The sequence below is a fragment of the Simochromis diagramma genome, unplaced genomic scaffold (assembly GCF_900408965.1).
Source record: "Simochromis diagramma unplaced genomic scaffold, fSimDia1.1 OVJJ01000125.1, whole genome shotgun sequence".
NCBI classification, from domain to species: Eukaryota; Metazoa; Chordata; class Actinopteri; order Cichliformes; family Cichlidae; genus Simochromis; species Simochromis diagramma.
The window spans coordinates 66371-94277 of NW_024387162.1; the positions used below are offsets into that span (position 1 = coordinate 66371).

General features: G+C 42.2%; 1 protein-coding gene across 2 annotated transcripts; it reads right to left on the minus strand.

Annotated features, from left to right (window-relative positions):
• Window positions 1–719: 719 nt before the first annotated feature.
• On the minus strand, window positions 720–6247 carry LOC120744427 (holocytochrome c-type synthase-like). Of its 2 annotated transcripts, none has more exons than XM_040048828.1 (8): window positions 6109–6247; window positions 5506–5620; window positions 3096–3143; window positions 2885–2976; window positions 2336–2484; window positions 2013–2132; window positions 1844–1930; window positions 720–1629 (listed from the first exon to the last, which is right to left on the minus strand). In XM_040048828.1, the coding sequence occupies exons 2-8, from the start codon at window positions 5612–5614 to the stop codon at window positions 1431–1433; spliced, it is 804 nt and encodes a 267-aa protein (XP_039904762.1). In that variant the 5' UTR covers window positions 5615–5620; window positions 6109–6247; the 3' UTR covers window positions 720–1430. The 2 variants fall into 2 exon arrangements, with proteins under 2 accessions (XP_039904762.1, XP_039904763.1); XM_040048829.1 differs by having other exon boundaries at window positions 5506–5624; window positions 6109–6233.
• Between the last annotated feature and the right edge of the window lie 21660 nt (window positions 6248–27907).

The window sequence follows — 27907 nt, forward strand, 5'->3', positions numbered from 1 at the left end:
CAGCTCAGCAAAGTCCGCTGACTTAGTTCAACATGACTTGGCAACAGGGAAAGTGAGGCAGGCTGCACTGGTGCATTTGTGACAGCTTCACTTGAAACGCCTTCACCGCATCGTACGTGTCCATGAACTGACAGGTTTCCTTGCTGAGCTCAAAAACTCTGTTGAGGACTTTTATCCCAACTCAGCCAGCTGCAAACTCTGAATCTATTTCCCACATAAAAGACTGAAACTGACGGTGATTTAAACCTTTTGCTCAGATAAAATGTACGGTCTGTGTTACGGGGATCATTACATGCTCCATTTTTAGGACTTTACCACACAGCCTTTCCTGGTGTGTGATGCAGTGATGTGCTGTTAACTCACCGGTACAGTTCTCCTCCTGCATCTTTACTCGCATCCTGCTGACTAGTCCGCTTTTTTGTTTGTCCCAGGGCAGTTTCATGTCATTACACTTTGACATACGTTTTAAAAAATGTCTTTTCCTGTCGTTGTGCATCGATTTAATGTCCAATATATCCTCTCCACGGATGAAGATGGTCAGCTGTGCAATGTCCATCATGTCTGTACTTTCATCCACAGCCGAGTATGCAGTGAAGTTTTTGCTTCTTTCACACAATTGTGTTCTTAAATCAGTGGTAGTGATGTGCGATACCACTGAATTTCTTTCCGATCCGATACCAAGTAATATTCAGGGTGGTATCGACGATACTGATCCGATACTTTGTACAAAAACTTATTTTATTTATTGGATCTGAAAGCGTCATGATTACAGGACATCAGTCAACCATGTCCATGTCACTGAAATCTCCAGCTTTAGGTTCAGTGTAGCTCATTAGGCTTGCTTCATGGCCTTTTCTTTGAGACCTCCACACCACAACCCACAGGACCAAAAGGACCAGCTGCTAATACCCTGGTTTCAAACACCAGGTCCTGCCAGTTCACAGGAGGGGACTGAATTCATTCTGGACAGGTAGTTTAAACTCTCTAGCCAACAAAAATGGTTTAATCAAATATGCAGTGTTTACAAACAAAACACAGAAAAGGTGATTTATTAAAACACAACACATGAACTTCCCTAGATTTCTGCTTTATGACCATTAGCCAATAAAGGAATATTGGCAGGTTTTAAAGCTTGTCTCAATGTCCCAACTGAGAAAAATAACCATTTAAACTTTCTGTTGCTAGATGAGGTTCAAATTACATAGAGTCAGGTAGCTGTAAGCAAGCAAGCAGTTAAATTTAAGCGCAAGTCAATAGATTTCATAGACACACAGGGTCTTGTATGACCTGTTGGACAAACTCTTCTACATCCAATCATCTTTTACAAGGTCTGATTCGTTTCTTTTTTCAGCATCACACAAGTTACAAAGAGCAGAAATGGGTAACAACAGTTTTTGAATATTTGCGACTCAAATATGAGCCAGAGTCCTTCAGGAAGTCCAGCGCCACCAGGCCACCTTCATACGGTCCCACACAGCTTCTAAAGAGTCAAAAGCAGGTCGCACGTCCAGGGTGGAGAACTGGTAGGTGTCCTTGTTGATTTCTCCATCATAATAGTCAATGATGTAGCGCACCTCCTTCCCACAGCGGTCAACGATCCAGTCGTGACGGTCAAATGGCAGCTCGTAGCTGCAGGGAGACAAACTCAATTAGTCACCAGGATCTTCCCCAACATGAGGTTTACATGCATCATGTTTTAATGGACCGCTGCATGGGTTGCTTTGTGCATGTCCGCATTTCCCCGATTTCATTATAGCGGACCAGCAGCTGGCAATGCAGACCCAAACGAGAAACATAACACAGCCAAAATTATTAAATGTGCATCAGGATGTTTCACTCTCACCCCATCCAGTGTCGGAGGCGGGCTCTGGGGGAGTACTCTTTAGCCTTCCCACCAAATCTCCTCAGAGTTGGTCCACATGGACATTCACTATACGAGGTAAATGTTCATCAGTTAAGGCTCAATTCTCTGACCAACGGGCAGCTCGCTGCAAACGATCGTACGGACTCACCGAGCGTGCAGAGCCTCCCACTTCAGGATCTCTTGCCAGGCCTGCTCATTGTTCTGATTGTGGATTTTAATGATGTTGGTCATGTCACCTTTGCTGAGGTCATCATCTCGCCAGCGCCACCTGCAGCACAGGATCGAACAAAGAAAGCAGTGTCTTTAGCAGATATTTCTCCATCACTGTGCTACTGCAATAATTAAAGCTACCGATATGTGAAATCCAAGCATTTTTAAAAACACTGACTTTGAGGTTCAATGAGACACTAAATAGAAGTTCATAGTTTCCAATATCGTAGCCTGAAGTAGTCTTAACACCAGCCAACTGACCCCTTCCTCAGCATGGCGTTCCAGAACATCTGCTCCGACGGGTACACCCAGTTCTTCTCTGTGTCGTGACGTGGGATAGTGGACTCCTCTCTTCTGACAGAGAGTTCAAAGGGCTGGTCTGGAGCTGGCGTTTGGTTGGGAGGAGGCATCTGCACGTGTGGAAAAAGATAAATTATACAGTCTGAGCCACGACCTTAAAACATGGAAAAGATGTCAAGCATGACAGCCATAAGTCCTCCAGGAGAGAACATGGTCAGTGCAGCATACATGTGTTTCATACCTGTGGTCAAGTGTTGAAACAACTGAAAAGCTCGCTTAACAAAGCTGCTTCTCTTTTGTTGTGCTTGGTGTTGTTGGGAAGTAACACTAACATGTTGTTGTCAGCTGGCTGAATACACAAACTAGAGCCACCGCAGACAACAACAGTGCGTAGCAGCAAACGAGGCCAGTGTATCAGAACTAAAACGAATTAAGGATCAGGCAACCGTAGCTTAAAACATAAAAGTTATTTCTAAAATAAAGCCTCTTTGTTCCAAGCTGCACAGGTACCATGTTTGCTGGATTGATGTCGCCCTCCGTGATTGCTGCAGCTCTCATGGGACACTCCACAAAGTTGTACGCCCGATCCTGGTGGGCCGGACCTGCAGGAGAACACGAGCGAGCCACAGGTTTGATCATTTCATTAAAACAATCATCTGAACATAGAAATGTGTTGCAGTGCAGGCAAGCCACAGGCTATCCTTTAGACTGAAGTCCCTACCTTTTTCAGCCTGAGCTTGATGCATGGGACATTGTGAAGGCGGAGATGCTAAGAAAAACACAAATACACAACCACAGTCAAGATATAATTCAACATCATTCAGTAAAACTTGTACAGTTTATGATAACAGTGAAGAATGAGAGCTAATGACTGACAGAGTGCAGTCTCCATCGCACTGCACTCTGTCCTCTCACACCTGGACAACAACAACACCTATGCCAGAATGCTGTTTATAGACTTCAGTTCAGCATTCAATACAATCCACCCCTCACAACTCATCAGGAAACTGACAGACCTGGGCATCAGTTCCCTCATCTGCAAATGGTTACTGGACTTCCTGACCAACCGCCCCCAACATGTCCGGCTGGATAACCGCTGCTCATCTACCATCACAATGAACACCGGTGTACCACAAGGCTGTGTGATGAGCCCTTTCCTCTACTCCCTCTTCACCCACGACTGCAGACCTGCTGATGGTTCCAACACCATCATTAAGTTTGCAGATGACACCACGGTGATTGGCCTCATCAGTGACAACGATGAGGCCACCTACAGGGAGGAGGTGGATCGTCTGGCTGAGTGGTGCGACAGAAACAACCTGCTGCTTAACACCGAGAAGACCAAGGAGCTCATCGTGGACTACAGGAGGAATGCTGACCCACATCCACCCATCCACATTAAGGGGACGGCTGTGGAGCGTGTGAGCAGCTTCAAGTTCCTGGGAGTCCACATCTCCGAGGATCTCACCTGGACGACCAACTGCTCCAAGCTGGTCAAGAAGGCTCACCAGCGCCTCTTCTTCTTGAGGACTCTGAGGAAGAACCACCTGTCCTCAGACATCCTGGTGAACTTCTATCGCTGCACCATCGAGAGCATCCTGACCAACTGTATAACAGTCTGGTACGGGAGCTGCTCTGCCTCCGACCGGAAGGCGTTGCAGAGGGTCGTGAAAACTGCCCAGCGCATCGCCGGAGCACCACTTCCTGCCATAAAAGACATCTACAGGAAGCGGTGTCTGAAAAGGGCTGGGAAAATCATCAAAGACCCCAGTCACCCATCACATGGACTCTTCACCCTCCTGCCCTCTGGGAGGCGCCACAGGAGCCTCCGGACTAAGACCACCAGGTACCGGAACAGCTTCTTCCCCACAGCTGTCAGACTCCTGAACTCTGCCTCCTGACATCTGACCCACGTTAAACTCATGGACTGAACATACACACACCCACAATGGACAACTGTACCCTCAAACACACAATAATAACATGGACTGAACCACCACTCACAACCACTAGCACTTTATATAGCCTCTGTAGAAACTATCTACACCCTCACTTATCTTAACTGCACTACTGTATAGCTCTGTGTAAATAATCATTCTGTACATTCGATAATCTTTAATCCTACAACTGTTTACAACTTGCATAGTTCCCATTTCTGTATAGCTGTATATCTCAGATTCTGTAAAGTTATTTATTTCATATTCTGTATAGTTTTTCATATTTATATCCTGTTCATATCCTGTACATAGCTTGTACTCACTACAGCCTGTACATACTTATAGTTATAGAATATTCACAACATACTTCATACCGTGTACATTATAACATACCATAATAGACCCATTTCTGTAATATACTCACATATCTATATTATTGCTAATATATATTGTAATATATCTACATCACTAAAGCACTTCTGGATGGATGCAAACTGCATTTCGTTGCCCTGTACCTGTGCATGTGCAATGACAATAAAGTTGAATTCTATTCTAATTCTATTCTATTCTAATGACCTATGTAATACCATGAAATGCAGTTTTCTGTGGGAGTAAAACACTATCTGTGTGCACAGGACCTTCTCTCTGACACAAGCCGTTTCTTTTCTTAATTGCTCGAGTTAAGGGTATCACAATATACTAATATTTATGATAAACCTGTTATCTTCCTCATACAGTGGAAGAAATTCACTTTCCACGAACCCCCCACTGAGGTAGGTTGTAAATACCTGAGCTCTGGAGCCTGTGCAGGAAAGATCGCTCCATTTATTCACTGTTTTGTTGCAACTTCTCTGCTTTCCAAGCATTCAGCCTGATGCTAGCTGCTCTGCCACAGCTTGGCTTACAGCGGCTTGTCGATATGGATTTCACTGTATTCAGACAGTTTTTTGAGTATTTGTTTTTACATATTAACAGCCACTGATGCCTCTTTAGAGTGATTATCAGATTTTCCATTCCTGGCTTGTCGACATTCGTCAGAGTATTTTATAAATGTGCAGTTAGTAGCAATAAAAAATATCTGTTTCACAAATTGCATGCCATCTTCACCTTGCACTTACAAAGGAGAATTTGGAAAAAGAAATTCGGCCCAGCATTTCACGCTATGACATCCTGACTGTAATGAAACTACAGTACCTTTGACAGGCTGAGCTTCCTCCTGCACTGGGCAGCGCTGAGCAGAGACGGTCTTCATAGCCTCAGCTTTGACTACAGAGGGCTCTGCTGTGGACCAGGAGGATCCCATGTTAGCCTGTCTGACAGGGGAACAAATACACCCAGGACGTTAGGATTTAAACACGAAAAAGGCAAAGATCATCTGTGGACACTCAGCCGTAACACAGATAGGCCAATGCTGTGATCAGTGGGCTGTGTAGGTCGTGTGTTTATTTAATACTGTCGTTATATCGCTAACTCTGACTGATGTCGCCCTCGGTAACCTCAGGTTTAGCTGTAGTGCAACTAACCGGGTCAAAACTAGCCTCCGCCCGGTTATCCTAATATCACTAGCATCATGTTACAGCCCACTTCCACGCCGCTCTCGTGTTCGAGTTATTCGGCTTTTCAAATAATTCTTAACAACAACACAGAGTAAAAACACAGCAGGTATGTTTGTGGCCCTAACGTTACCCCGCAGCCGCACTAATGTTAGCGCATGTGTGGACTTAATTCAAACAGCGTATTACGAACATATTCAGCTTTAGTTTCGTCACATAATGAACAGCAGGTTAAATCACTGACCTGTGAGAGACGACAGCGTTTCAATGTCAACGTGCAGGACAGTTGCACAAGCAGTTGTGCTCAGCGCGTGCTGTACGTATGCCCACAGCGTCACGACGCTTTGCTCAGGATGTTGAAAGACGTGACCCGGAAGTTACTGCGGGATTTTTTTTTCTCGTTGAACGCACTTCAAACATTACAGAATTCAATGTCGGGGGGTTAAAAACGCAGGCTGGGGTTGAATCAGCAGAAGAATTTCTTTTATATTATGGGACTGTTGTATAGTTTTAAAATATTGTCTGGTTTCATTCATAAAGCATTGAAAAGACGGTTTTGCGTTAGAAAATTTGGATTCATGTCTTTGAAATTTAACCAGTAAAATGAGTAAATTAATGAAATAAAATTCGTTTTGCCTATTGGTAGGGTAATCAGAAAAGCCAGATAATATTTTTTCGTAACACAGAGAGAAGTCAGAATAGATAAAAGAAACAACAAAAGTGCAAAAATCGTGTTAGAAAAGAGAAGTGCATAAGCAGCACAAAGATAAGTGTGAACTATCTTCTTTCTGACGGCTACAAAATGAACAGTGGACATCAGTCTTTTTTATATTATACAAGAAAAGTTCGGGTGGGGTAAAAACGATGAATGATTTTAAAAGATGTTTGCTTTACTTTGTTGGTTAACAGAGATTTCAATGGTAAGGTCCAAATTTTCTTCCACTCCAGGTCCCAGTATAAATTATTCCAGTAAGCAACGGCCACTGGGACACCAGTTCTGTCTTTCTGAAAAAGAGTTCATATGTCACGGTTGTTTTTCCTCTTTAAAGTGAAAACAGATCTGGTAACAGCAGAATCCAGTTGTAGAGGGGTCAGATCATTAACAACAGAATTTCTGTACAGTCTTAAAACACCAGTAGGGATAGCATCAAACACTATGGCATATTCCTTTGGTGGAACAGGAAGACCATATATACTCAAAAATTCAGAGTAACAAATTAAACCTAAATTTGGATTAAGAAGTTGCAAAACAAGACGAATCCCATGAATAAACCAGTCGCCTAAAAATAAAGACTTGTGTTTGTATAAAATGTCTCTGTTGTTCCAAATATCATATCTGTGTGGAGAAAAGTTGTGTTTATAAAGCAGCGACTGTTTCTGTTTCTGTTTATTAAATTAGGACCATTTTAAGGAGATTTTATAAATGTTGTAGTTACAAAGTAAAACAAGGTCAACACCACCATTGTTTTCACCAAATTGATGCTGTGTTCCTGAGAAATTGTTTGATCCAGTTTATTTTAAACACACTGTTTATTGTAGAAAAGTCAAGTTTACGGCACCATGTTGGTTTGAGTTTGATACAACTGATCTCTTAGTATAATCTATTCTATTCTTCCATATAAAGTTATAAAGGAGTCTGTCAGTATCCACCAGGGTTTCTTTATTTACATCAAGAGACAAAGCTCCATCGAGATAATCCCTCCGCTCTGGTGATAAAACTCTGGAGACAAGTATTTAGTTTATCTCGTGTTTTATGCAAAATTGGAATAAAAGAAAGTGAACATCTAGAGGACTGATTTTTATTAATGATGATGCCAAGGTAAGTGATGGAAAAAAAACAGGATTTGTTTTCGTTCTTAGTAAGCTAGAGCCATTCAGGCATCACTACAATGCAGCATAATAAACGTTTTCTGCACTTAAAAACACATTCATGCACTGAGCCTGATCAGTGCTCAGTATATGGCTTATTCAGTGAGTTGCACTACGGTGGCAGTAAAGATTACAAGTTTACAGTTTTAATACTGTTTAATTTCAGTGCCTCCATCTTGGATCGCTAACTCGGAGTATCCGGTCGTTAAGTGATGACGTGACGAATCCTACTTGCGGGCCTAAAGTAGTCTGCGTTTAATATGGCTTTTGTGTTGTTAACATGTTTAATGTTATGTATTTTCTTCTATTTGATCTCAAAAAGCTCCTAAAACAGTCAGTGATCACTGTTGACCTCCCTCGGCTTTTATTACCGCTAATCATTTATTTAAGCTCAGTTTTTAAAACCTTAGGATGTAGCTACAGCCCAGCCCATGCAGCAGTATATGAATGACTAACCTCATATTGTGGATGGATTATCTCAGTTGTTCTCCTGGCTAAAGTTTGGTCCTTTTACAGCATCCTGCCATGCGATTACATTTGTTCCTGACCACCGAGAACACTCACGATAACTTTTATCGAGTGGAAAAAAGTTAGCTTGTTTATATTATGCTAACATAGCTGTGTCGCTAGCGGTCACGTAGCACATCATTATATACCAGCTAGCCCAACTTCAGTAACCCTACAAACGTCACTGCTGTTTAGTTTTCTGTCTTCATTTATGCTGGAAGTGATAGCAGAGCTGTACGTTTTAATTTGTTTCCAAAACCCCGCAGTCAGGACATGCTATATTGTATTTAGATAAAAGCTAGCGAGCTAACTCCCTGCTAACTTCTAACTCCGTTAAATGTCATAAATTCCGTTTTCATGGATGCCTGGATGTTAAACTAAATTGTTACATCTGGCAGAGCAGAACGCTGATCATTTTATTAAAGATGAAAGACTTTAGACAGTTTTTCAACTCTCAGTAATGCCATAGTGATCGTTTGATATATGGACCTGCAGCGGAGTTTAGGTCCAGACACGGCTAGTGACGTCAGACTGAACAACCGGATATTGGTCTGCACTGACTTTCCATTACAAACCTAGAGGTGCTGACTATTATATTAATCTTTTTTTAAATCTAGAGAAAACCTATGTGTCATTATAAGCTGCCTTCTAACATTCAGAGATTTACATGATCTGATTCACAGTGTATAGTGAGCTTCATACACTTAAGCATAAATAGTCGTGTCTAAAATCATCTTTTAATACAAACATTATGTACAACATTATTATTGAACAAACACTGTTGAACAAAAAAAACAGGTCACATGTTAGAATGATTTTATTTTTGTAGTAGGCCCCTAAGACAATATACAGTTGGTGTAGAATAGAGTTGAATAAATGTTAAAAACATGATTTGATCATTTCTGAAACAGTCTTCAGGAGGATAACCACGTAGAGCATCAACAGAGGTCCAGAGGTTTCTGCTCCCAGTAAACATGCTCACGCTTTCCTCCTGGATTAAAATATTTCTAATGTTAAGCTTTTAAAATCAACATTAGGGAGTAAAGGCTGCCTGTGAGTCCCTGCAGTGGCTCTGGTCTAGGCCTGCTCCTGTTGCCTAGCAACCACAACACTATAGCGTGACATGTTGTGTTTTACAAAGATGTTTTGTTGGGTGGAAATCTTGACTTTATTTTCTTCTTTTTCATTTTCTTTATTTTTACTTTTACTGAAGAAAACTGATATGTTTCATAGGTACATATCAGAAAATTAACAAGATGTTGTTATTTTGCATGATAAAAATGAAGGAATCTATCTGAGGCCAGAAGACCACAGCCATGTAAAAATAAGATTTGTTAAGCTGTCTCCCTTAGCCAAAACTAATGTGAACATTAGTTTGTAATAAGCAAATAACGTAGTTCAGGAAACTAGTGTCATTTCACTTTGAGAATATAAAACAACAGGGCCTACATTAACCATACTAATATATGAAATATACTAAAAATGACCAGCGGTGAATTTAATTCAGTTGATTGTGCTACACTCCAAATTCAAGGTACGTTTATTTCAATGTTATATAACTTTCTATCTTCTTTACCAGGGCTCATCTCAGAGACGGTTGTTGTTAAAGATGAATATATATAAATATGTCATATGTTGAGACAGATATTGTTCATTTTATATATTGTCCCCAATAGATTTTGGGGAAAAAGTTTTAGTTACATGTATGGAAAAAATAACAAGTTGTGGTTATTTTGCATGATGAAAATGAAGAGATTTTGTTAGTTGGGTGAGTAAATGCTGTATCACAGATGCTACAAATAGCTACAAACACAATATACTTTATATTTTAATGTCATAGATGAACTTACCTCAAAGAAAAAAACTGTGAAAAACTCTAAACTTGTAGAAATTTTTGGGGGGCTGATTATTTCTTTGTTGTAAAAATACTTCTTGGAAATAAATCTTATACTGTTGGAAAGCCTGTTTATTTCCTCTTACATGATGAAACATTGCAAGGAAAATGAATTTGGGGCTAAGTATAAGAGTATGTGGTTTGCATCCATGAAAAACTTGCCAAACAACTTCCTCTGCTACTGACTCTTGTTTGGTGTCTCTCACTCTTTCCTAGCATCTTCCCAGCGCGGGGTCTGCTGCGTGGCTCTGTCTTCTCCATTTGGATCGGTCTTGAGTCTCCTCTGCGGTGAGAGCCACTGCGTGCATGTCTTCGGTCTTTGTATCCATCCACCGCTTTTACAGTTTTCCTTGCGGTCGGCGGCCTCCAGGGTCGAGTCAGAGGGCTGTTCTTGACACCAAATTCTCCTCACTGCACATGACGTGTCCATGCGACCATAGGCACGCTTCCCTTATCTTCTTTTCGATAAGGACAACTCCGAGTCGTTTTCGAACACCTTCATTAGTCACACGATCCAGGCGGGTTAAGCCCATCATCCACCTGAGCATCTTCATCTCCATAGCATTGAGGATCTGCGAGTGTTTCCTGGTGGCTGATGAAGCTAGCCTCCTAACGCAGGCTGTTTAAGCTAAACAAGCTGCTGTTTCACATAATAAACCTTGTCAACCACTGTCAGAAGAAAATTGTACATAGCGTGATCAGCTACATGAAATGTCTTTTTTATTGATCACCAGTGTTGGTCAAGTTACTTGAAAAAAGTAATCAGTAACTAATTACTGATTACTTCCCCAAAAAAGTAATCCTGTTACTTTACTGATTACTTATTTTCAAAAGTAATTAATTACTTAGTTACTTAGTTACTTTTTAAAAACACGATTTACAACCTGAACAGGTGATAAAGCGATAGATCTTTCAGCCCAATTCTACTTTTTCTTTTTTTTTTTTTTTTTTTTTTTTTTTTTTTTCTTTTGCCTGTCCCGTTTGGCTCTTTTGCCATCAGAATTGTTGTCTAAAGGCAAAGAAAGATGCCCAACGGATTTACTTTACCAAATTGACCATCCCAGCCTTGCCATAATGGTCCATTTGATTCACCTTTTATTGTTTATTTTATTTTCACTTACTGAATATGGGACAGACTTGACTGGGGGAAAGAAGGGGAGAAAGAAAGAGGGAGAGAGAAACAGCTGAGAAGAGGGACGGGGGAGAAGGGCAAAAACCAAAAACCAACAGAATGAGCAGAAAAAGAAAAAAAAGAAGAAAAAAAGAAAAAAAAATGCATATATCAGTCACCTGGGTCACCTGCTGAGAAAGAAAAAAGAAAACAAGCAGAAGAGAACAAGAGTAATAGAATAAACAACATCACAATGATATATGGGAATATGACAGTAAATACTAAATATTACACATTATTGTGCAGCACATAAGATCAACAGAACACAGTGTGCTTTGAGGTAGGAGCCAAAAAGGGTGTAGTTTGTGGGTGTGATCACCCGTGTGTACACCTGTGAGCATGGACGCGCTTGTTTTTTGTTTTTTTAAAAGGTTCCTTCATGTAATGATCTGCTAGAGGGTGTGGGGGGGCCACAGCCCCGTCCTCCAGGGCATGAAGCAGGTATGGAGGAGATCAAAACTCCAGACATCCAGAGGCCCCCAGAACACAAGAGACCAAGGAAGACCAACAGAGGGGCAGCCGCGCCACTGTCCCAGAAAGAGCTGAGGAGAGTCCCAGATGAGGGCTCACTCAGCAGCCGCGGAGCAGAAGCCAGGGGGAGTTGCAGTGACGCGCCCGTGAGCTCCACCGGCAGCCAGCTGCGCCAGAGTGACCGAGCCCCAGGCCGAGAGGCCGAGGGCACCCCACCCCCGAAGTGGCCCGAGCAAGCCCCAGGCTCCAGGCCCCGATAAGCGGCCGCCAAGGAGTGAGCCGGTGTGTACCCGGACGCCCATCCCCGGACACAAAGAACCACCAATGCACCGATGTCTGAGGGAGTCCGCCACTGGCAGGGGAAGTGGTGGTAGGGGGAGATAGGCCTCCATACCTTGGAGGGCCTAAGATGTCCCCAGAGAGGTGACGCCTGACACCCAACCTGACATATAGACACAGAAATACAGGCACACACATATACAAACATCCATTCCCACCCTCATGCTCTCATATACACTTACTCCACACTCAACCAACGTGGAGACAGACATAAAGAGACGCTGTACACACAATCACACTCCCCAAGCGTACTCTAAGCCCCGGGTCTAGGTACCCTTGCCCCTGGAGGGGGGGAACTGCACCCAGACCCAGGTGGTGTTACCCTTTTCCCTGCGGTGGGGGGAGGCAGACCGCCCCGACTCCGCAGCAGCAGGGAGGCCCCACACTCCAGACCGCAGTCGGACGGCCAACTCCTCCTCCTAGCCCCCCGGCTCCAGCAGGTCGCAGAGAATGGGGGTGAGAGAAGACTCCAAACCTCCCTCCACCCGCTCATTGTAGTGTTGATGCATGTGTGTTCTAAGGTGCATTTAAAACCCAGGAGGGCATGGAGCTACCTGCCAGAGAGCAGCAGGTAAGCGCATAGTCCCTCCTGCTGGCCCTCAATGTCTACGTGTATTTAACATTGAGAGGTGGGCAACGACGCCAGGGGTGGGGTGTACACCCTGATGGTACTTTGGATTCCGTGTATCGTGCCCACCCCCAAGATCCTATATGTATGTGTAATGACAGTGTGAGTAATGTGAATGTCTAAGTTGTGGGATAAAATTGAGGCAGAGGCAGCCAGAAGGGGACAGGGGGGGGGGGGGGGGGTGGCCTCCTCTGCACCCTGGTGACATACCCCTACTCCAAGGTCCTGCATGTGTGGGTGGTTGTGGTGGAGCGGGAAGAGGGAGGCAGCTGGAGATGGGGAGGGGAGGAAGGGAGGGGCAAGTGACCCCTCCCTGGGGCCAGCTCCCCCGCTGACCCCAGTAGGCACCCCCATACTCCGCGACCCACCAGGGAAAGGGGGCCCAGGCCCATCCAGACCGGGGCCCAGCGCAGCAGCGCCTCCCGGCCCCACAGAGCCCAGGACAGTCCACCCAACCCCACCACAGAGAAAACTGCACCCACCCCACCATCCACTCTTCTTCCAGACTACATAAGACAATAAACACCCAGGCTGAGATCTTCCTCCACCTCTCCTATATCTCCCCCTCCTGCAGAGAGAGCCCCTGAGGAGAGGAAAGCTCCTGCAAGATGTGACAATCTTCCCCACCAGTTGAAGAGCCCCCCAGGTGGCTCGATGCACCGGCGGCACCCTGCTCCGGGGCTGGGCCCCCATGCACCCACCCGCCCACAACCCTGGCAACACACCAACCAGGACCCAAGCCCCCGAGGCCCGGCCAGGGCCCCAGCCCAGAGACGGAGCGCCCCCAGAACCTCACGCCCATCCCGGACCCACCCAGGGGCAGCCAGGCTACCAGGTCAGTAACCCACGTCCGTCAGCACAGACCCTCCCCTAGTCCCGCTGCACGCAGCCGCGAGGAAACAGTCACCGGAGAACCAACAGAGCCCCTAACCGGACATGACCGCTACCCCGGGTTGAGCCCCCCAAGGAAGATGCCTCCGGGGAACCCCCCGACGCCCTAAGCCTGTCCCTACCCCCACACCAATCACAACAGTGAAGGCGGGACCAAACTATGACCCCCCACCCCCACTAGGTGATGGAGCTGATCAAAGGAGCCCAGAGCAATTGATCTGATGTGGTGGCAGAGGCTGTATCAAGACTAATGTAATCTAATAGATAATTTCTATATTGGTTAGAATTAAGATTATTTTTATTTTTCCAGTTCATGAGGACTGTTTTCTTGGCTATGCATAGGGCAGTGAAAACCATATGGGCGATATTCTTTTCTGAAGTGACATTATCTAAGCTGCCCAACAAACACACTAAGGGGGAAGTTGGAATGTTACATTTCAGACACTTCGATAAGTCTTCACATATCTCACGCCAAAACTTCTGAACTGGTGGACAGAACCAAAGAGCGTGGATATAATTGTCCGGTGAATTGGTTTGGCAGTGTGAGCAGTTGTTGGTAGACGTAAAGCCCATCTTGAACATCCGATGACCTGTATAGTGCACTCTATGTAATATTTTGTATTGAATTAATTGAAGACTGGGATTTCTAATTAGATGAAAGGTTTTTAAGCAAATCTGAGACCAGAAGTTTAGGTCTAAGTTAACTGATAAATCCGCTTCCCATTTTGCAATAGGAAGTGATATTGATTCATCTGTTTTAGAAAGCATTCTGTATATTTTGGATAGTAATTTGGGGGTTTTAAGAGTAAGAAATTGAACCACACTTCGTGGTGTTTGTAGTTCAACTTGACCCGGTTTAAATTTCTTTTTTACTATGGATTTAATTTGTTGATATTCTAAAAATCTTTTCTTGTTGATCCCATATTGTGTAACTAGTCTGTCAAATGAAATAAATTCTGTTCCTTCTAGTATATGTTCTAAATATTTGATTCCTTTACCACTCCAATCTGAAAAGTTTATCATATTATTGTTTAGTAATATGTCAAGGTTGTTCCAGATAGGTGTACGTTTGCATGGGATTAATGAAGACGCTGTCAATTTTAGAAACTCCCACCATGCTGTCAGAGAAGAGCTGATGTTGATGCTTTTAAAGCATTCATGTCGTTGGATGTTTGAGCTGATAAATGGTAGGTCTGAGATCTCTAGATTATTGCAAAGTGCTTGTTCTACATCTAGCCAAGGTTCATCTAAGAGGGTATGTTTTAGCCATCCTGAGATAAACTGAAGCCTGTTGGCTAAGAAGTAGTGCTGAAAGTTAGGCAGTTCTAGTCCTCCTTTATCCTTGGTCTTTTGTAGTGTTTTTAAGCTTATACGTGGGGGTTTATTTTTCCAAAGGAATTTGGACATACATGAATCTAGAGATCTGAACCAATCTTGTGGCGGTTTAGTTGGGATCATTGAGAATAAATAATTTATTTTTGGTAAGACCATCATTTTTATAGCGGCAACCCTTCCCATGAGTGATATGGGTAGACATTTCCATCTAGCCAGATCATCTTCTACCTTCTTTAAAAGTGGGATATGGTTTAATTTAGTTAGATCTGCAAGCTTGGGAGAAACATTAATACCTAAATATTTTATATTTCCCGATTGCAGTGGTGTAGAAGAGGAATTATGGAGGGAGCAATTAATCGGTAGAACTGTAGATTTTGACCAGTTAATTGATTTGTCAATTCAATCACCCCAGAGATATTGGTTTGTGAATTTTGGAGAAAGAGTAACACATCATCCGCATAAAGGCTGATTTTATGTTCCACGTTCTTGCATTTTATGCCCTTAATTACTGAATTCTGTCTAATTGCTGCTGCTAGTGGTTCAATAAAAATTGCAAACAGTGAAGGGGAGAGTGGGCATCCCTGCCTGGTGCCCCTCAAGAGACAGAAGCTGGAGGATGTCTGGTCATTTGTTCTAACACAAGCTGTTGGGGAATTATATAATATTTTTAACCAGTTTATGAAAGAGGATCCAAAACCACATTTGTGTAAAGTTGCAAATAGAAATTTCCAGTTAACTCTGTCGAATGCTTTTTCTGCGTCTAAAGAGAATATTGTAGTTTCTAGGTTTTTACTGTATGAGTAGTCTATCAAATTAAGTAATCTACGTGTATTTGTTGATGAGTGCCTACCTTTTATGAAACCAGTTTGGTCAGGATGAATGAAGAGGGGGGTTATTTTCTCCAGACTCTTTGAGGCTGTTTAAGCTAAACAAGCTGCTGTTTCACATAATAAACCTTGTCAACCACTGTCAGAAGAAAATTGTACATAGCGTGATCAGCTACATGAAATGTCTTTTTTATTGATCACCAGTGTTGGTCAAGTTACTTGAAAAAAGTAATCAGTAACTAATTACTGATTACTTCCCCAAAAAAGTAATCCCGTTACTTTACTGATTACTTATTTTCAAAAGTAATTAATTACTTAGTTACTTAGTTACTTTTTAAAAACACGATTTACAACCTGAACAGGTGATAAAGCGATAGATCTTTCAGCCCAATTCTACTTTTTCTACATAATCCATCATACAAAATGTAATCAAATGGAAAAGTCTCTTTTTTTAACTTGTTTTATTAGTTTTAATCTTTTAACTTTATGCATCAAGCAAAAATTTAATTATATGCAACATTCTCTGACTTGAATAAATTAGTTTAACATTTAAACCTATTTTCTGCAGATTCCAGCACATAAAATAAAAAATTTTTTGTGTTTACACTCAGTCTTTCAAATAGATGCAAGTAAAACACAGCAGAAAATAAATAAAGTCAAAGACTCAGCGGTCCTGTTGCTCTATTTTCACCTGTAAAGCAGGAGTGGGGTAGGCGGAGGTTTACTCTGGTGCAGGTGTGCCGCGGCGGTCAGTGGAAGAATCCGCGAGTTTCTCTGTGAATTTCCCATTACGTCGTAGCTACTCGGTGCTTGCTCGGAAGTTTAGGGGTTTTTTCGCTGTAAAAAGAAGTTTTCTTCCCACACACGATGGACACTAATGTTTTTGTCACTTTTTATGGAATCAAACTCAAAGTAAGGTCAGTACTTCCACGCTTTAAACGCTGCATGTTCATACTCTCTCCCACAATCGATATATGATCCATTGTTGATCTGCACACAGCTGTTGTCACTAACGGCGCACTCGCTTACGTCACTGTCGTGAGACATTCTCGCAAAAAACTCACGGTTTTAGTAACGCAGTAACGCAGCGTTCCTACGGGAAAGTAACGGTAATCTAATTACCGTTTTTGCAATAGTAATCCCTTACTTTACTCGTTACTTGAAAAAAGTAATCAGATTACAGTAACGCGTTACAAGTAACGCGTTACTGTAATCTCTGTTGATCACTAAGCAATCCACATGTCTACGTGACCTTTTACATGAACTCTTGTGTGATAAACTTATTTAGCATCTAACAGCTTCCTCTTTTCTAAGAACATACAGACTTAGAAAAGGGGAACCTCAGCTCTAAGTTCTTGGAATAACTTTGTTACCTTTGTACACACACAAGCTTGTATAAATAAAGAACGCAGACAGTGACAGAGCGCGAGTCTGTGAGTGCCTCCTGTGAGGACGAGCGCTCTGTGGCCGCCCTCGCGAGTAAAGACAACTCCAGTGTTTGTGTTTTCTAACTCGGGTGTCTCAGCTGAAGAACTGTGGGGCGATTCTTAAAAATCCCCTGTCAACCACAGTACTGCCTTCTGATTCAACAGTTAAAGCAGTAGAGATGAGCTGTGTTTTCATGTGCGTGGAACTCTAGCTTCATTAACCAGGCTAGCTGTTAGCTTATAGCTCACGCTAGCTAACCAGCGAGCAAAAGGGCAGCCGAAGCTGCGGACACAACACCCACAAACTTATCTCACCACAACATAGTGCCGAAAAAATTATGTAATTCTAGTTTAATCAAACTCAGGGCATGAGGAAAACCACCTCCATATCCCCACAGTCATGTGACGGACCTCTCCACATGTTAGTGGTGGACAAGGCCAACGTCCAATCCTCCTCCCCAGTGTCCTAAAACTATTAAACATGTCCTCACCGCAACACGCCAGAATAAAATTATTAGTTAATTAGCAAATACTTTACTGCATGCTGAGGTGGCAATTCAGCCATTTCATTTATGTGTGTTGAACTAAGGACACATCAAAAAGTTGCTCGACACAACATTAGCCAGACATCTACCTAACCACAGCTAAAAAGAAATTTAGAGTAAACTTACCGGGGCACATTTCCTCGGGTTAGACGAAATGAGTTTTTTCACGTTGAAATGTCAGTTTGTTTTGGCTCTTCCCACTTTGCCTGCCATAGTGTATAACTGGTCATGTGACTGCATAGCTACATCTGACTGGTGAAAGAGTTACAAGAAACTCCACTGGCGGCATGATCTATTATTTGGCTTTCACAAGAAAACAATCATACAGCGATAAAAAGAAACACAAAGAATGGCAAGAAGCTGTTGTATTATTAACTGCAACAGCCGGTCGCATGACAGCCACAGGAAGCCGACGGGTAAGGAGACTGAATTTTTTTTTCTTTTTTTTCGCCTGTCCCGTTTGGTTCTTTTGCCATCAGAATTATTGTCTAAAGGCGAAGAAAGATGCCCAACGGATTTACTTTACCAAATGGACCATCCCAGCCTTGCCGTATTGGTCTATTTGATTCACCTTTTATTGTTTATTTTATTTTCACTTGCTGAATACGGGACAGACTCCCACTCCCCCTGCCAGTGGCAGGGGGAGTGGTGGGGGGAGATGGAGAGAGATCAGTTTTAATCGGATTCCATCGTGGAAGAAAAATTGTTCACGCCATGTTTCCGAAGTAACAAAGAGCTGACGGATGGCCTGGATTGCAGACATTTGTAGACCAAATATAACGTTCCAGAACACTCCAGCTCACATGTTAGTCTGCTCCAAGCATTTCCACAAAGCTAAGTCTTTTGTTGTAGTTGTTACTTATCATAACATAATTGTTGATGTCGGTTACAAATAAGTCTTATATTGATTTCAATTGAATTTGTTGTGCTATGCTGCTTTGTTCACTGTGGCTTTGCGGGCTAATGTTTGTTGTGTTTTGTAGGAAAACCAGCCTACAAAATGCAGGAATGTGATCCAGACTGGGCCCCCTCTATCAGCCTGGGTCATACCGAGTTTAAAGCTGCTACCACAGCCAGATTTGATCGGTGAAGAGAGAGAGCGAGATCAAAACAGCCACGAAAAGTCCCGCATATATGTGCCCAAGGGTTGTATTGAAGCAATCAAGTGATGAATAACTGTTTACCAGTATGTTGTTTTGTAATGGTTTTGTTTTTTGTTTTTTTGCATTGTTGATTTGTTTTTCACCGAAGCAGCTAATAAAGTACGATGGAATACAATGGTGCCTCTTTCCTGTCAGATTCTATAATAGAATGAAACAATAATGCCAGTTATAAATAAAAACAATAAATTGAGTGAATTATGAAACACTTATTTTATTTCTACTAGATCTGAAAATGTTGTGTAATACTACAACCTGAAACGACAAATAGATTGTGTTGGCCTGTACAGGAGATAAAGGAGAAAAATTTAACAACAGCTGTGAGATGGAGTCGTCCAAATCACCAAAGTAAACTGGACCTGGGCTTGTTGCAGGGATCTGAAGTTACTAAACATTTTGTGAGTGTATGCACTCACTTAGGACCATATAATTATAATTATGTGCGTGATGAAAGTTGGGCAGCACGCTAATGTCTTTAGTCCACTCTGTGTGCTCGTATGGGTCTGACCCTTTCACTCCTTAGATCTTTTTCCTTTTTCCTAAAGTTGCTTTTTAAAAGAGTCAGTAAAATATTCCTAAATTAACTGGTATCTGCTGTAACCAGATATCAAATAAATTAACAGTTCTTTCTTAATTAAAACACTTTTTCACTTTCCCGCCTTTTGGGGTCGTGCTTCCACAATGCATTGTAGTATTTAAGAAAATTTTGAAAAATACCTGTAAATGACTAATACGTACTAATGTAAAAAATCCCTTCACATTTATACAGTGCATTATACTGTATTTTTACAGAGTTTTCCTACAGTCTTTATTAAAAAACTCAACAAATCTTTAAACTTGACACATCTCAAGTGGAAAAAAAGTACAGACATTGCTCACATAAGTAGAAGTACAGATAGTTGTGTTAAAATACTCTGCTTAACAAACTACACGAGGTCGCAAAAAACTAAGCAAAATGGTAGCTGGTACGACAGCAGTCTGTGTCATATTTGTTGAATTATCGTTCAGAATCAAATAATCCCATTTATTATAAGAGATTATACTATTATAACATATGTCAACATTGCTCATCAGAGTTGTTACATTATTTGCAGGAATAGTGTTAACAACATGTAAAATCTCACAAAATGTGTCTATCAAGTAGAACAATCTATTTATTTCAGCTGTGGCCGAGTGTGTGTGTGGCCAGTTTTAATCCAAAGCTGAGATGTGCTTCATGTTTGGGACTAATTTAGAACCATGCACAAATGGAAAACAAAAACACTAAATTTATCTCTTACTACACGGACGACAACAATAGAGCTTTGTGCTGAAGCTTGGAGCCAGTTGGCCAGTCCGTAACAGATGTCTCAGGCCTCAAGGTTCTTACTGTAGGACTGGAAACAAGTGGCTCTCTCTTCCACACTGTCCACTACTGTTCTCTTTAAGACCTGTGTTATGACCCAGGTCATATCTTTTGTATTGTGTTCTGTGTTCACTCTCGCCTGCCTCAGGGTGGTGGTGCTTCTGTGTTTTCAATTAAGTGCACTAGATGGCATATGGCCATTGGTTGAAGACTGGAGGTGTCAACTTTGAGACAAGAGCATCTGGGCTCTGCCTACTTCCTGAATCCAACCAGCCTGTGTTCTATGTGAGTACCAGGGAGTGCAGTGCTGTAGGGGGGGGCATCAAAAGAAGCCCATTAGATAACCTTTCAGTCTATCGGTCCTTGTATGCTTACAATTATCAATACCTTACTGATTTCTGGTCAGGTCCCTGTTTATTGTAAGACTGCTGTTATTCACCCGCTGTTAAAAAAAAATCTATGCTTGATGCTTCTCTTCTCAGTAGCTACAGACCAATTTCAAAATTTAGAAAAGGTAGTGGTTACGGTAAGTCAGACAAAGCAGAGTTGTTCCTAAGAGTTTGCGTCTTGGATCCACTATCAGGGGATACAGAGCAGACTTGATTCTATGGAGAGCACAAAATCAGCTTCTAAGTGAAAGGATAAGACAGGTCCATTTCACTATAGATGCCCTACAGAGCAAGAATAGCCAGACTCTGCAGGAACTGGAAACCCTCTCCAATCTTAGAAGAGGTTTACAAGTTTGTGGACAAGGCTCAGCGGGCCCAACACTCTAAAGGAAAAGAAAGACAATGCAGGAAATTCCACACCTTGCTTTCAAAAACACACACTCCTCATTCTGAACCTACACAACTCAGAGAAGAACACACACCTGAAGACAGTCAGGAGAAATGGGTGAAGAACTTTTCAGACAGGAATCTCACTGAACCTGAAAAGAGAGTATTAGCCAAAGGACTCAATTTTGCCATTTCTCCACAACAGTTGCCCATAGTGGACCTCATCTCAGCCACAGAAACCGCCATACGCATTAATAAACTATCACAGACAGAAGCAGAGCAAATCAGGATGAAAGTCTCAGCCACGCTCTCCAGTGCCAAAGTCCCTCCGTCCAACCTCACAATACAAGAAAAGAAGGCCATCGCTTCCCTGAGCAAAGACCACAACATCACTGTTTTACCAGCTGATAAGGGAAGGTGCACCGTGGTCCTAAACACTACAGATTACCACACAAAGATCACTACTCTCCTCAGTGACAACAATACTTACAAAGCCTTAAAGCGAGACCCCACAAGCAGCTACAAAAAGAAAGTCATAGCTTGCCTTCAGGACCTTGAAAAGGACAAAATCATTGACCGCCTTACATATCACCGCCTTTACCCAGGGGATGCCATACCCTGCATTTACGGACTTCCTAAAATCCACAAGGAAGGTGTCCCACTCAGACCCATAGTCAGTAGCATAAACTCAGCCACTTACAACATCTCGAAACACCTTGCTACCGTCCTAGCACCTCGTGTGGGGAACACCCCACACCACATCAAGAACTCCACCGACTTCACCGACAAGGTCCAGAAACTTACCCTGGATCCAGATGAAACCATGGTGTCCTTTGATGTAGTCTCTCTCTTCACTTGCATACCCACCACGGAGGCAGTGGAGACTGTCAGAAAACGACTACAAGAAGACAGCTCCTTGGAGGACAGGACCAACTTCACACCCAATCAGATCTGCACACTGTTAGACCTCTGCCTTACCACAACATACTTCAAATACAACGAAGGCTTCTACAGACAAAAACATGGCTGTGCCATGGGCTCCCCCGTGTCACCTATTGTAGCCAACCTTTACATGGAGGAAGTGGAAAGAAAGGCTCTTGGCTCTTTCAAAGGAAGAGTACCCAGCCACTGGTACAGATATGTAGACGACACCTGGGTCAAAATCAAGACACAAGAAGTGGAATCCTTCACTGCTCACATTAACGCTGTGGATAAAAACATCAAGTTCACCAGGAAGACACAAAGGACGACTGTTTGCCTTTCCTGGACTGCGCTGTGCACATCGAAGTTTACCGGAAGCCCCTCACATTTGTGTTCCACTCTGTAGTGGTTGGGGAGCACTGCTGCCTTAAACTTTGACCTCAGAGTGATGTGACATTTGTTCACACAACCAATAGAAATGCAGAATGTCCCAGGTCGGGCATAACGACATAAATAAACCGGTGGGGGTCCGTGAGTCTTTTGGTACCAGGCCGCGAGAGTTGAGGCTCGGGTGTGAAATTTATGGTTTTCAGGGTTTTTATCACAGTTTAGCATAATTTTTGTAATCGTTTTTTCCTTTAACTCGGTTTCCCTGGTTCTTTTTGTGTGTTATGAATAAATCTTTTTTTTGGTACGGGTACTGGTTTTATTTTGTTGTATTTATCCACAACACCTTAAAGGCAGGTCCATGAAAATATTGTCAAACATAAACCAGTCCATGATGCAAAAACGGTTACAATAATGGAAGAAGCTCGCTTCTGCAAAAAGTTCACCTCTCAAAGTGAGAGAAAAAATGAAATTCAGACTGTTCTTCAAACTTTCTTTCGGTAACAAAGTAATATTTCCAACTTTAGCACATATTAATCAGACTATTAGAAGTGTTCGAACTCTAAAGAGAATTTGTAAAAAACTTGGGCTGTTTAGAAGGAAGATTCAATCATACTAGCCTTTGTCCAACAAGAGATCATGACCAATGGACAGATGCAGCGATGTATTCATTTCCAGAGGATGGACTGAACCCTATTTTTGTGGATGAGATCACTGTGTGTATGGAAGAGTGTACGCCAAAAGGTCAATATCCCTGCAATGAAACAGTCTTTGTTGTCTGCTTATGGTAGAAAATGAATGAGATGCCCCAGGAGATCCACTTGTTGCTGCTGATCTGTATATTAGGTTAAGAGGAGAAATACTGCAAAGTATTTAAGAAATTTCAGTGTCTAAAAGTCCAAATAAAATTATCTTGACCATGTGATTTTATATAGATACCCTATATGCAGGTATTTCTGCATTGCATTTAATGAAAGACATCTTTTGGGTGCAAGCAAACCATTTTTTTTCATGTCATTCTGTCAGAATATGGCCATTCATTACCGCTATAATATAAATTCAGAGTGCTGATAGGAGGTCAGATTAGTCTGCCAACTAGTATCAGTTTATGTTGACCATAGTAGAAAAATACATTTTCTATTTCCCCCAGTTCAATTGTTTTTCTACCTGCACACTGCCATTAAAGCATAAATGCTGACATTGCTTGACGAAGCTGAATATTGTGACTATATTGAAACAAAGCTCTTATAATCATTTACCCATGTGAATATCCAGTTCAGTTTCAGAGTACCAAAGTAATAACCACTTAATATCAAAGTAATATCATGGTAACAACCATGGTTACAGTTGAGTAAGATTACATTGAAATTTATGTAATTGCATAATAAGCGTCCCAAAGCTGGGACCTGTATTAAGTGCTAATAGCAGGATAATGAGGAAGATGGTCAGGGTTAGTTACGTAGTTTCTGTGTAATAAGCAGGAAATAGTTGCAAAATGCAAAACTGTCTCTATTTAATAACATATTAATAACCTATTAAAGCAAACTTAAATTATTACCTGGAAACACCTGTGGTAGTTTCTGTGTAATAAGCATAAACAGAAACAGCCTGCAAAGATCTGGCTGCCAATAGGTGGCAGACTGGTGCCTACTGTGAGTCCGAACTTTCTATTTTATCCCTGGATAAAGACAAAGAAGAAGTGGGGTGCCAACCAATGACTGTATAAAACATGTACGACGCGACAGCTCCCCAAAAATGAAGCCAAAACGTCTCTATCGCCCCCTGCAGTATCCGATTGTTCAGTGATGACGTGACGAACCCTACTTCCGGGCCTAAAGTAGTCTGTGTTTAATATGGCTTTTGTGTTGTTAACATGTTTAATGTTATGTATTTTCTTCTATTTGATCTCAAAAAGCTCCTAAAACAGTCAGTGATCACTGTTGACCTCCCTCGGCTTTTATTACCGCTAATCATTTATTTAAGCTCAGTTTTTAAAACCTTAGGATGTAGCTACAGCCCAGCCCATGCAGCAGTATATGAATGACTAACCTCGTATTGTGGATGGATTATCTCAGTTGTTCTCCTGGCTAAAGTTTGGTCCTTTTACAGCATCCTGCCATGCGATTACATTTGTTCCTGTCCACCGAGAACACTCACGTTAACTTTTATCGAGTGGAAAAAAAGTTAGCTTGTTTATATTATGCTAACATAGCTGTATCGCTAGCGGTCAGGTAGCACATCATTATATACCAGCTAGCCAAACTTCAGTAACCCTACAAACGTCACTGCTGTTTAGCTTTCTGTCTTCATTTATGTTGGAACTGATAGCAGAGCTGTACGTTTGAATTTGTTTCCAAAACCCCGCAGTCAGGACATGCTATATTGTATTTAGATAGAAGCTAGCGAGCTAACTTCCTGCTAACTTCTAACTCCGTTAAATGTCATAAATTCCGTTTTCATGGATGCCTGGATGTTAAACTAAATTGTTACACCTGGTAGAGCAGAACGCTGATCATTTTATTAAAGATGAAAGACTTTAGACAGTTTTTCAACTCTCAGTGATCATTTGATATATGGACCTGCAGCGGAGTTTAGGTCCAGACACGGCTAGTGACGTCAGACTGAACAACCGGATAGGTCATAAACCCCGCCTCCTCCATGTTAGCGGATGGGACTGGGGTCAGACTAAAATAAATTTATTCTCCTCAGATAATTTTTTTCCAAAGATTCTTTCTTTTGTTTTTAATAGTTCTCATCACGCTGATTGATGTCCAAGGCGTCTCCTCTCCCATAAGTCTGATTCTAATTCCTACCGCGGTGATGTTAAATTGGGGTGAAACGTCATCATAACAGCTTTGACTGGCAGCTGCAGTTACGGAGAAACTTGCGTATCTCTGTTCAGGAATAGCAGATAGAGCGTAGGCTCTGAGAGGAGGGCCAGCGTTTACGCTACGAAAACACGACAGTGTTTTAACCTGACAGCTTGAGGTGTTCTTCAGTAAACTGGACTACCCGACTGAAGGACCCGAGGCCCTGCTGCACTTTTTCGGTAAGTTAAACGTGTTTGTAAGCTAATCCGTAACTAACGTCCTTAGCTAGCTCCTGAGACCTAGCTAGCTAAGATGAGGACTCGGCTGTCAGGGTTCGTTTAGCTAATCTGTGCAGGTGAATGAATTTACCCTGACTAAAAAAATCAAGAGAAACGCTCCGGGCTACTCAGTCACTAATTACTGTTACTGTACTTTTATTACAAGTATTATACTGTAAAAGCAACAGGCTGCACCCTGCTTCAGCTCCTGTGCAGAGCTGAATATTAAATATGTGCAAACAACTGTAGGTTGTTTACTACTAAGTACACTTTACTACTAAGTACTGTAGGGTACTGTAATACTGAAAAAAATGTAAGAGAAGAAGAACTTCAGATCCTGAGTGTGTGAGGACAGAAGAATCAGCTTTATTTCAATTTTGAGGGATAAAATTTATATTTGAGTTTGATGGTTCTGTTCTCTTTGTGATTGCAGGAGCTGCCCTCAGATTCAGACCTCAGCACCACCCAGTGACAGCAGACAGATCGTCCAACATGTTCACATGTTAACTGCAAAATGAACTGATGAAAACAGTACAAAGGTTAAAGTACCACATGTGCTGTGGTGAAAGCTGCAGCTGTTTTATTGATAAAGTTAAAGACAAAAAAACAAAAGGATTAATCACTCATGTAACTGTGTCACTATATATCAGCATTAACAGGACCTCAGTTTGTATCTCAGACCTGCACAGCTTCCATTTTAAACACTTGATGTACTCAGCTGCATGAAGAGCACGTTTGAGTTTCTCTAACACAATTAAATAAAACCTGATGAAGGTCAAAGGTCGTCACTTGTATGTTGAACTACAAACTTGTCATCTGGAATTCTTTCACAGTTTTTTGCACATAGTGTGTTATTTACCATAAAGTGATGGAGAGTTATTCATACCAGAGTAACCAGAGAGGATCATATATTTTTAAATATATAACTTTCTACAGGACTGAATATATTATGTTTATGTAAAAGTCCGGAGCCTCTGGGGAGTATCCGAGTATTTATAACATTACTCAAACCAAAGGTCTCATCACAGTGTTCATGAAATGCTGGGTTTATCCATCTCCTGGGGCGGGCCTACAGAGGAGTGCTGAAGATTTCCCTGTGAGGGAGCTGCTGGTGAAGATCATGAGTCCTGCTTGATCAATGCGATGAGCTTCAGTGTTCCTGGTGTTTCTTAAATGATGCCTCTTTCAGTGGGTCAACAGAACTTCTGGCACAGGACAGCTGTGATGAAAGAAATGGAAGAAGTTTCTCCAAACCTCTGGACGGAGAAATCCAGCTTGGTCCTGATGGTCTCCCTCACTAGTTTCTCTCCAGGTTGAATGTAGCTGTTATACATAATATGTATTATTATTAAATGAAAAGAACACATTAGACTACACTACTGAAACATTCTGCTGCTGTTTTTAAAGTTTCCATGTTACCAGGCTGTAGAGATTTAAACAGTTTTAGATCCATTACACTCACAGTCTTAAATGTCAAAATCTCAAAGGACAGCGTTATATTTTTGATATTAACAGTAACTCTGGGCTTCTGTGGAGTGTGTAGCTGATCTCATTGCTGTCTAAAAATGGATAAAAAAAAAACCATAAGATGTGCTGAATCCTTCAATAACACAGACTATTAGAGTAACAGGTGTGTAGCATCGCTAACTAGCTAGCAACAAGCCTCCAACACAGTGCGCATGCTAGCGGCTAATGTAGCAAACGAATTAACAACAGAGTGATTTTAGAACTATAAGATGATAAACTGTCTTTTTTTTATAACAGTGACATAGTTGAATTTACCTTAATTAAACGAGTCGTCAGTCGCGGTAAACCAGCAAAAAACTCGAGCCGCCGGGCTACTTAAAAAGTGTAGGGGGCGTGTTTGCGGTCACGTCCAGCGGGTATGTGGGCGGGAGTGTTACACAGTCGCTCCACCTCAAGTCACTACTGCGCAGACTCTGGCTCCAAATTTGCAAGATGGCAGCCTCCACAAGCGGGATATTTTGGCTTCATTTTTGCACAATGGGAGGAGGCGGTGTCGCGTCGTCCATCTTTTATACAGTCATTGGTGCCAACAACTAACTTTAAGCACTTTCCCCTTCATTTTTGGCTTGCCTCGTAGATCCATGGTTGCATAAACGAGAGGGTTATAAAAATACATTTGGAATCAATGAATATTCTAGCTACTGTTCCTTAAGTTATATTTAGGATCACTTACACAAATCTGGTCTGTCCTCCAAGCTCGGGTCCTCTACCAGAGGCCTGGGAGCTTGAGGGTCCTGCGCAGTATCTTAGCTGTTCCTAGGACTGCGCTGTTGTTCCTGGGATCTGCTGGAGCCACTCGTCAAGCTTGGGAGTCATTGCACCGAGTGCTCTGATTACCACTGGGACCACTGTTACCTTCACCCTCAACATCTTCTCGAGCTCTTCTCTGAGCCCTTGGTATTTCTCGTGTTCCTCCTTCCTGATGTCACTGTCAT

What these genes read in the sequence shown, in the direction of transcription:
- LOC120744427 (XM_040048828.1), bottom strand. Translation starts at nt 5,614, where the DNA reads ATGGGATCCTCCTGGTCCACAGCAGAGCCCTCTGTAGTCAAAGCTGAG. An exon ending in TCAAGCTCAGGCTGAAAAAG is followed by an intron (nt 2,977 to 3,095) that starts GTAGGGACTTCA and finishes GTTCTCCTGCAG; the next exon opens with GTCCGGCCCACCAGGATCGG. An exon ending in AACGCCATGCTGAGGAAGGG is followed by an intron (nt 2,133 to 2,335) that starts GTCAGTTGGCTG and finishes CCTGTGCTGCAG; the next exon opens with GTGGCGCTGGCGAGATGATG.